The sequence below is a fragment of the Xiphophorus maculatus genome, chromosome 8, assembly GCF_002775205.1.
Source record: "Xiphophorus maculatus strain JP 163 A chromosome 8, X_maculatus-5.0-male, whole genome shotgun sequence".
Taxonomy (NCBI): Eukaryota; Metazoa; Chordata; class Actinopteri; order Cyprinodontiformes; family Poeciliidae; genus Xiphophorus; species Xiphophorus maculatus.
In genome coordinates this window covers 17937879-17948986 of record NC_036450.1, presented here as the reverse complement: position 1 = coordinate 17948986, position 11108 = coordinate 17937879, and the positions used below count along the sequence as shown (strand labels likewise).

The 11108-nt window shown below is 36.4% G+C and overlaps 1 protein-coding gene across 5 annotated transcripts in view; it reads left to right on the top strand.

Moving 5' to 3' along the window:
* mapk10 (mitogen-activated protein kinase 10) overlaps positions 1–11108 on the top strand; it is a 38644-nt gene continuing 27536 nt past the window's right edge. For 2 of the 5 annotated variants that reach the window (XM_014468661.2, XM_023338602.1), the window contains exon 1: positions 5–445. In XM_014468661.2, coding sequence (XP_014324147.1) covers positions 443–445 — 3 coding nt within the window. In that variant the 5' untranslated portion in view covers positions 5–442. Of the gene's footprint in view, positions 446–11108 lie in introns of all 5 variants that reach the window. The other 3 variants (XM_005798633.3, XM_023338603.1, XM_005798635.3) reach the window with 3 other exon arrangements.

Below are 11108 nucleotides of genomic sequence, written 5' to 3'. Positions count from 1 at the left end.
TCCTCTCCGCACCGTCTCTCTCCCTCTGCCGAGGCTTTGACGTCAGACGTGCTCCTGGGCGGTTGCTATGGCAACATATTTCCCCGTTCCCATTTTTTCCCTCATCCCTCCCTCTCCTTCTCCGAGCTCTGGTAGGCTTACAATGGTACGGCCAGCATCTTGCAGCACAATGGTTGCAAGGTGGTGAGCTGGGAGGGAAGAGTGATTCAGCATCAGCAAACCTCAGTTTCCGTCCATTCCTGCTTCTTTTTTTTTTTTTAGTTGGTTTTCTTTCTTCATCGCTCCTTCGTCTTTAAGAAAATAAAAGAGAGAAAAAACCGCCTTTCGCTCACCCGCATGAACGTGTTTATTACGCCTCCAGCGATGGTCACTGCAATGTTTCTCGTCGGGATGTTTTGAAAGGGACTGGCTCCGGACTGGGATCGTCATCAGCTGGCACGGAATGGTAAGGCCGCTGCAAATTGTGAATCCCCCCCCCTCCATCACCACCGCACTATAGTTGCCAGGAAGGTGGAGTGATGAATATTGATTGCAAATTGAAGGTTAATGAAGTCCACTGTAGTGGTGTCTTGGTGAGGGGATTTAATAATAAGCAGAAATCCACCCATGGACATGTTTTACAAGCGTCTCTATGGAAATGCCTAAAACATCACAGAGCTCCTTCATTGGCTGGACTCTACTTGCAAACAAAGAAAAAAAAAAGGAACATCACCTAATGGGGTACAATTTCTCATTTTGAGAAGCAGACAAAATACTGCAGTTAGTCATGATCTATAGGTGTATAACTCAAAACCTTTTACAAAATTGCAATATTTGAACATAAAAGGCACAATTTGCATTTTTGATTAGGCACCACAAATGGACGTTGGATGACTAATCTCCTTCATAACACAAGTCTAAGTACTGTAGGCCATCATGCAGGGCTTGCTTGTCTCTCCTCCCCCTCAGAAGTCAGCTGCGCACCTTGTGCATTATGCAGAGCATCACTACTTCTCCAGGATGCCGGACCAGTTTTGGATCTTTCATAAGTCTGAGAAAACTATAGATAGTACAAGTGTAGTGCTTTCAGTCAAACAGTTGGGTTAAATGGAAAAAGATTGATTTGGGACATTCTTATTTCGGTATTCTCCTTCTCTGTTGCGGTTTGGATGCTGCAGCTGTTACTGTTTGTGGTTTATATGAATTTCTTTGGCCTTGTTATGAAAACTTAAGATGTAAAATGGATAGGATGTTTTTTAGCCATAGTCTTGTGTTGTGTTCTATATAGTGTTGTGGGAATTACCTTTGTTTTGGGGAATTTTATTGCATATCACTGCCTTATTACACTCAAAAATCATTTGATCTAGTACACTGATTGCACATGTGTGCAGAAATAGAATGTATCATTGCAGCTGCATCATTAAACCTGCTCTTAAATTGTTATTGTTTGGGGAAAGATTCTCATTGTGCTCATTACTGGAGGCTTGCTGGGATATTGATAAAGATTTAAAGGTGTCATAACAAACTGTCTGCATTAAAAACAGGTAAGAGCGGGTTTTTAGCGCCATGACCTTGGCTGCTGAATTATTCAGAAGGCAGGCTTGGGAAAGAGCTGCAAGGAACGGATCTTGATTCGCCAAAGCTTTACATGGTTTGTTTCTGCAGTAGCTGACGGAAATGACATCTGTCTGTCATTTTTGTGCTAGGCCTGCTTAAAGTGTATGAAAAATAGTGCTTTCCAAATACTGGAAGCTAACTATTTCTTGTGTATGTAAATTGTTCTCGCACTATGGAGTTAAAAAAAATAATAATCAAAGTTGCCTCTGCAGGTCTGCACAAACTGGCAATTAATGGCATTGATTTCTGAAGAGGTAGCTTGTTTATGCAATGCAGAATCGTTAATGGAAACAGCCATAAGCAAAGGAATGTTATGCTGTGCTGTAAAATTTGTGTTTCGTTTCCATTTTGTTCTTCAGATTTAGGAACACCAGAATGCCCATCCTTAGTTATAGAATGTTATTAGGTGATAGTAGCAAAATAAACAATATTCCTCTGTAGCCATGTGCTGAGATATACAGTAACATTTGTACAATTTATAATAATCCATGGTAATTATCTGTCTTTGTTTCATCTGAATCCAAATAGCAGATTTGGATAATTTCATGCCCTTTATTCATTTATTATGTTTTTTTATTGAACCAGTTGTTTTGTACATATAACAGATTAAAAACAGATCAAAAAAGTCTGTCATTGCTGAGAAATATTATTTACTGAAGCTATAAAACCCTGGTTTCTTACTTTAAATCTCATCAAAGTGAGAATGTATCATTCCTAAGACAAGTAGAAACTAACATGTGGACAATAATGAGACAAGGCAGGCAGGTAGGTCCTTTCTGAACCTGAAAAGTGAGGTTTGAAAAGATCACAACTGCAAATATGCCTGTGATGGAGCCAAGAGGAGAATATCGAACATTACTTTTAAATGTTTATTATCAAAGGCATTACAATGTTTCCCCAAATTTGGTACAAAAAGTCAAGTTCAAAAAGATAAAGATTAGAAAAAAATGCTCTCCCAAACAACATAAGATTACATCTAAGAGCAACTAAAAAACGATAACAGTCAAGATCAAAAACATTTTTTCCTACATTTGTCATTTGTTGAGATTTATTGCTCCTTTAAATATTCACTAGGTCAAAGCTGTATAAAATGAAGGATGATTAGGGATCAATAATGATGACTGGCATTAGCCCTGACTTTGAGGATTTTTCCCTGCCAAATTTTAATAAATACAATTAAATTCAGTACCAATACAATCTTGTCTTTTTTGATGATGTAATTTAGTATGGTTCTACAGTGTAAATAATAAAGATAAAAAGCTAATTTAAAAGAAATATTTGAGTTATACAGAAAATTCAGATTCAAATATTGGAACAAAGTGAAAAAAATGTATATCAATTGGGGATTGATAGATTTAGTGTCACAAAAACTGAAATATATTCATTAAGACTGAAATAAATAAAGAGCAGCGCCTTCAACGGCTGCAGCACCATGTACCTTGTCTTCTTTGGATGAGCTGCATTGAAATTAAACTTTGTTGTGCTTCGGTACAATAGCAATAAAAGCCTTCTGATTGTAATGTACTGGAAGTTATACATTTCTATTAGAAATATCGCAGATAGTCAATATTTTACAATATTTTATAATGTATCAGTATCAATATTTAGCAAATATATTTTAAAATCATTCAAGGAAGATTGATTTTCAATGTTTTAAATTTTCTCACCATTTCTAAGTTGATTGTATATTGCAACAGTTAGCAAAAATGTGTTTATACCTGCCAGTTTCGTTGATTCATTGACTTTGCAGTAATCCCTCATCCAATTATTGGGCGACAGTGAAGAGGAACCACTTCCTGTACAACAGGAAGAAAGCCCCAGCAGAACCAGGTTTAGTAGGAGTCCACATCTAACACAACAGACTGTTGGGTTAGAGGACAGAGCAGGCAACCAGAAAGCATGAAATTGTTGGTCTAGGAGTATTTTTTTATTTGGAAGATGACGTATATACACAATTGGATCTATGATGTTAACTGAGGAAATTAATAAATTAATATATTTCTATACAGTCTTAATTTCCAAAGACTTAAATATTAAACTTTGCATGAGAGTTAGTTTATCTTTCTACATTTCTGTAGATAGAAACATAAAAAAGACAGAGTGAAATGCACAGTTACATAAGAAGATCTGGTCTGCCAAACATGCAGCTTTATTTTTTGTCATGTATTTGTGTGATTTTGCAGGTGGTTGAATGCAACACTTAAAAGCCGTGTCAGATTTTGTTCCAATCCTCTAAGGGCACATCTGCAGAGAGAATTACTAGTCGCCAAAGGTCACCGATTGTAGCAGCTCAGGGCCCATTGGATGGATTTTAGAAGAGGGGCATTAAATCCAGACAAATGACAGCGCTGGGAAACAGCAGCATACTAAATGTTCTATTAGCCTTTCATATTTCTTATTGGTATACAGTGTTTTATGCAAGATGTTGACAGGTATTTGACACTTTGCTTTTTGGATATATGTTGGATTTTGGTAGCCAGAGCTTAAATTTTAAATAAAATACAAACTCAGTAACTGCTGGTTTTGTTTAGGGAAGTAGTTGTTGTTTCTGTTTAATGCAAAATCTAAATATATTTTGAATTTTCTCAAATAAAGTAATTTTTTTTGTCCTCTTTTTAAAAATTTGTTCAGATCATTATTTTTCTGACCATAACAGTGTTTCTCTTTTCCTCAAAATCTGACATGCCAATTCCATTTTGATTGATTTATATTTTTCTTTCTAAAAGCAAGGGCAGATAAATAAATAAAAAAAAGACAAAAAAATGTGCTGCAGGATTTTAGACAGAAATAATACTTTTGGAATCCCACAGGAAATTAATGGTTTACAGGCTTATCCCCTTTTAGTCAGCAACTTAGTTTTTTTTTCGATTTTTTTATTAAACTCACAGAAGTGCGCCATAATTCATGTTAGGTAATGCATTTCTGGACAGAAAATGATGAGAACTCTTAGATCTGATGCATTCAGTAAATGGGGAAAGTAAATCAGATTTTTCACAATATGTACTTGCAGTCAAGGCAATCAGAGATGTTCAGAAACTGTGATTTAAGCGAGATTCGTCAGCTGTTTCTTTATAATGAATAATGGTTTGTCACAGTAGAGACCAGAAGGCATTTTTGAAGCTCTAACAAAACAAATCAATAGACGCCAGTAAATATTCAGGGTTTCTCTGTCTGTAGATGCGCTCTGGAGTCCTGCCGCTGTCTTGTTTTCCTGCAGCTATAGAAGTGCTTAACTTCCCTTCCCTTCCCCTCCCCTGAGCCCAAATAGGAGGCTGTGCCACGCTTGGCTCAGGCTGCACAGTCTCAACAGCGAGGCAGAGCTGCATACTGCAGAAGAAGCGAGGCTGAGGCTGCTGAACCAGCCACTCACAATGGAGCGCCGAGGGAGGGGGAGGGGAGGCGCATGCAACGCAGCCTGGGAGCCTGGTAGCGGGAGTGGTGGGAGTGAGGGAGGGACAAAAGAAGGGAGGCAGGAAAGGGAGGTTCTCCTGATCAGCGAGGATGGAGGGGAGAGCGAAGACATGGATGGATACGGACAATGCTGCGGTGTGCATTGTGTGACATTCACAAAGAGTGTAGCTTTCAGGCCTTTGGCAGGAGGAGGAAGAGCGATGAGGGGAGAGGAAGAGATGATGGATACAAGAGCCAACAATAACAGTGGCTGCTGTGGACATTCGGACCAGTACATTGTGTTTCATCATTGCAGCTAAAGCCGTCCGTCAGCTTGTTCAGTGCAGACAAAAAGAGATGGACAGATTAAACTCTGTGTGACCGCATCAAAATAAAATTGTCACTTAGAATAACTGAGAGATACAGAAAAAGTAGCTCAAGCAGGCGAAAGGCCAGAGGATCTTTCATTGAGTTAGCTGGATCATTACAACCTAAAAGCCCCCATTACAGATAACAAGTAATGCCATGGTGTTTATTATTCTCTTCTTCGCGATATTTACATGCTTATATAAACAGGGAGTGTTTCACACATCATTTTATACTTTTTTTCATACAAAATATGCAATCATTTCACACTTCATCCATAATAAGGACCTTGTTTGTAGAGTTTTACTAAATTCAGTAATCATCACAGCATACATCAACCATTTCTGCAAATCGAGTCAATGTTGAATGCTGCTTCTGAAGATTGAGAGAACATGCACATTTGCTGGAAATATGTGTGTTTTCTTAAAAGACAGCACAGTTTGATGATGCCTGTTTAGCTCCATCATAAAAAGATGCACATTAATATGAGTAGTCCTGAAATTGATTATTTCCAAGAAGTGAAACACTGTTTGACACTATCTCCTTCCAGGAAGTCTCCTTTTAAGCATCATAGAAATTGTCGAAAGTAAAAACAAGTAAGAGCAAAAATCCTTTCCAGCTGCACAGCGTCCAAAAACGGAGGGAATAATTATCCAAACATGCAATGCCTCAGCCCAAAAAATATGAACAAAGCACTACTAAAAGAACAAATCAGAACTAATGTTACAGAGCTTCTCCAATATGCTGCCAGCATGAGCCATGCAATGCTAGAATTGCTTTTAAACTATTCATCAACATATTGATTGATTAAAGCTTATGCAAATGTGTAAGAAATTTGCCCCAGATGGTTAGAATAAAATCAAACTCACTCATCTGAATGTCATCATACTATTACTGAATTAATTTGAAAGGTTTCTTATTTGAAGTTTATTACATTGTCTATTGATTGCCCTGAGATAAATTATGATTTGACTTATAAATGTACTGAAATAAAAATACTTCAGCTAAATCAAATGCAAAAAAGATCATCTTTAAGTCATGGGTGAAATTCCCAGTGTTTGCCTTAGATCATCTAATTATTGTGTGCTGATCATCTTTTGGAATTACACACACCATATTATTCCAACAAACTCATCAACATTTGGGAAAATATACCAAGACAAAAATTAAAAAGTTTATTATGTTTTTGAGAATTCTAAGCACAAGCATGGCATAATTTGAAAACCCAAATCACCCCGCCAATTTAATCTGCCATTTTGCACTCACGTGTTGCCATTCTATCCCTTCTAATTTATTTTTCTAATCTGGGCCATAAATAAGTATTTTCTTTTTCTTGCACTGAAAGCATTACATATGAGCATGTTTCTCTTAGTAGTTAAGTTTTTCAAATGATTGTAAATATAGATAATAATCAAAAGTATAATATGAAAGATTTTTTTGTTCAAACAAGAAATGCTGTTTTGTTTTATTCTGTAAGAATCTTGTTGGTTTTGTGGTTTGATTATTTTGTGTCCCTTAGTCTCTTTCTTGTTTGTTTTATTTTAGTTCAGTCCTTCTTAATGATTCTAGTCTGTTATGTTTGTGTCTTGTGTCTAGTTACTCTTTGTTACTTTAGTTTAATTATGTTTCTAGTTATTCCTTAGTTTTAAATTTATTTCCTAGTCTCCAGCGTTCTCTCCCTCGCCCTCTGCCACTTTTTCTCTCTCTCCTCTGCCTGCCTTCTACACTCTGCCCTCACACCTGCAACCCATTTCCAATCAGTCATCTGTTTGTTGTTCAATAATCAACCTTTCCAGTATATATACAACTCATTCTCCATTCTTCTTGTCTTACCTTGTTACTTCTGTGTGGTCCCTGTGATTTCTTTTTGTTCTGCTCTGGCTCCTTGTGATTTTTTTGTAAGTTTTTTTCCCTGTCATTTTTTCATTAAACATTTTTCAATATGATCCATACTCCCGGCTCCTTTCTACATTTTGATTCGCCCTACAAACTACATTACATTACATATTCCTTGTTATGGCTTTGCTGCTTTGTTTTCAAAAAAATAATGTTGTCCTCATGAGGAGGACCACCTCTGTGCCAGTATGCTGCAGTCAAGTACATTTTGTACTGAATTACCGTGCAGAATAAATTGGCCTTGGCTACATTTCTCCAACTGGTAGTGAAGTGGTCTCATGACTCAAAGGAGACTGCATGCCCTCTCATAAATATCCAGGTGCTTCCCACACAGGAAAAGCTCAATTATTTTGGAAAGTTTGTGTAAGCTGACCCAGAAATCCTAAATACTTGTAGTTTAAATATATTAGAAATCCTGCACAAATCATCTACATCACAAGATTGCCCTATTTTTCAACCACTGTCACAGTGTTGCTACTGAACACAGTCACAGAACCGCAAGTTTGTTATGCAAACATGGAATTATACAATATTTATGTAGTTGGTTTCCAACTTAGCAGAACATTTGTTCCCATTATTATGTGACCAAAAATGGTTCATGCGATGCAAAAAAATTATCTTTTAAAAGTATCTAATGTGCATTGTGATGGTTTTAGGGAATTTTAAAGCATCCTGAAGTATAGAAGATTAAAACATGCTTCTTTATTTCACTGCAGACTGATTCAGAAAAGAACAGCTAAACATAACCATTAAAACCTTTCTTTTTATTTACATCTTTACATTTTCCTCATACATTGGAGTGTAACATGTTTTGATAAAAGCACCTAGGATTCAAATAAACAAACTTAACAAACTTAAATCTAATTAGCTGCCTTTCTTTTATTAGTTTTTTCTTTATTGAAGCCACCATCCTACTGTAAAAGGGCATATTCTAACAAAATAGAATCAGTCAACCAAAACTGTAGGCACAAACAAGGACTTTGACTTGTTCACAATGCACAGACATTGAGTGTAAACACTTAAACCTTAAAGGAAAGAGAAAAAAAAGAACAATAGGAACAGTATGTATAAGTGTGTGTGCAGACATTTATTTTAAAAAGGCAGCTTGTGGTTGTGCAATTATTATTATTTTCCTGAATAGCTCAGGGTGCACGGTTTTGATTATGTTTGCCAAAGAGAGAGCCTGGGGGAAGAAACCTTCTTTGTGGTGGCCAGTTTTTGCAAATAGCGCTGAGAGTAAAACTTGAAACAGTCTATGTCCAAGATGTGTGGATTCTGCAGAGATGGTAGCTGCCCTTTTCCTAACCCCATAGAACTGTTCAAGTCCTGGAGGAGGAATAAATCTGGCCTGGTGATTTTCTCTAAAAGTTTGGACGCATGTTGTTTTGTGGCTTGGCATGGAGGAGGTGTGGGGGAGTAAAACATCTTTAAACTTTTAAAAATAACATTATACTTATACTGTCAAATGCTCTTGTGATCAAAAGCTGTTATTTATTCATCAACTATAATAATTCATAATGATAAATATTACCGTGACATTTGGCTACATGGATACAATTTCAACTGGCCGTATTGGAGATGCTTTTAAACGTCGACAATGCAAATGAGAACCTCTGCAAAGCTAAATGTCAAGAACAGTTAACTTATATGCTGCTTATGTGACAAATTAAATTCAGGAAAGCATTGTAAAAAAAAAACCCATTAAAAAATGGATAAAAATGTTGGAATTCACTTTTAGGTTGTTTGTTCTTCCAACTCAACTTCACCAGCAGGGTGACTTTAATAATTATCAGCTGTACCAGTGCAGTAGTAAAACACCATCTACAATTATTGGCACATGTATAAACAGCAGTAACAACAACAACAAAAAAAACCATTGAAATAAATCATTATTATGGAGACTTGGAGACCCTGTCATTCCCAACAGTTTCATTAGGTACCGTTATACAAATTCATCACTTATTTCATACCAGATCAACCAGGAGCTAAGCAAACTCTGGAAACTTAGATTTGTTATTTTAGAACACTGTAAAAGCTTTTTATAGATTCACTCCCAAGTAACCACTTGAGAATAATAGTGCCTAATGGTTGTCATGGAGATTTGGAGTGCCTAAGAGGCCTTTCTGTCCTGAAATTCTCCATCATTGAGTTTGAGATATTTTTCTTTGCCTCTACTCCGTTCCTCCTCTATGTTGGTGCAAGATGGTCATGGGTTTACTCCCAGCCTTGTTTGTCATAGTTCAGTTTATTATTGCTCTGCCTGTTGATATTCTCAAGCTTATACAAGTACCTATTTTCTTGTGGCCATTTCCACACAAATATCAAAATATTTACCACACTTGAATAACATGTGGCTAAAAGACACTATGTATGTAAGAAACATTAATGCACTGAAAGCATTGGGAAAGAAGAATCTATGGATTAATACTCAAAAGTTCCCATATTTTTTAAGTCGTTTTTAGAGGAATTTTCAGTTTTTCAATATTTACAGCACCAAAAATTTTTATTTAAAATTTTATTTTATTTTTTCTTAAGGTGATATTTTTTCCACTCTGTAGAAATGAGTTTGTGACAGGACTGTTCTTGATTGTGTATTGGAACTAATTTCTTGATGTCAACTCTGTCACGCTCACTATCAACACGTTTTAAGGATTTTTACACGTCTGTCAAGGTGCCAAAACATGTGGATGTCATTTTATGGTTTAGATTATTTGAGAGAACCTAATACATTACCTCCTTATCCACTTGCTCTTATTTTATTTATTCCACTACCTCTTTTATTTTGCTATATATTGTGCTAATGATATATTTCTGAATCTGTGAAAGATTTAGGTCAAAATTTCTGATCTAATTTGGGTTATGTTTGATTTTGCATATCATGTCATGACAACTTTTAATATTTTGAAGTCCATAAAAACATTCATAGGAGGCAACGCTTTATGTTTTAGTTTGTTTCTGTGTCTTGTTACTCATCAGTCTGATCCAGAAATAGATTTCATGGCCCAGATATTCTTGATTCCTGTCAATGGATGGCACAGCAGTTTCATGGTCTCAGAGTGGGTTTGACGGGGGCTCCCTAATTGGCCTCAAAATGACTCAGTCTTTGAGTCTGCTGGAGAATTGACATCTGCTGTTAATTCCACTAAACAGGGAGTGGCAATGCAGCTGAGCCCTTCTCCCTGCTACAAATTGGCACTTTTATATATAATCTATACTGCTGAATCTGAATCCTCTCCATTTTACAGTTACACAGCTTTTTAAACTCTGATGCAACGTCAGTAACTTTTAAATTCAAAGTAAATCTGAGCTCTTGCCATGCAGAGCTTGTCTGCCAATATCTTCCTAGTGTAACCGAGAGAAGCAACTGTGAGAAGTTACAGAACTTAAAATTGGGTTGTGTAAAAAAACATTATAAAATATTATATTTTCTTTAATTTTCAAAACAAGGTATGATGCAAAGTTTTGTGTTTGTGCTACAGTTTTCTGATTTGTTGCCATGCTGTAAAATCTAATCTAAATGCTGCATCAAGAGCATTTATCACACTCCTGCTAATGGTTTCTACATCTGCCAACTCACTCCCACCACTCCCAACACTTCCTGTAAAACTGTCACTGTTGCTGGCAGTTTATCTCAGTTTGGATCATTTAGCAAAGCTCCTCTGGCAGGGGGATTGGAAATATTCACATTTCAGGGATAAACAGGGTTGTTTTTGGTTATCTTGACCGAAAGCAGATATAAAACTATCAGATACCAATGTCCCTACAACTCAAGAGATTTTTTTTGTTGTTGCTGATGAGCTGATTTTTTTAAGTTTGCGAATAATACAAACATACATAATTACTAAATTTCTGTTCAATAT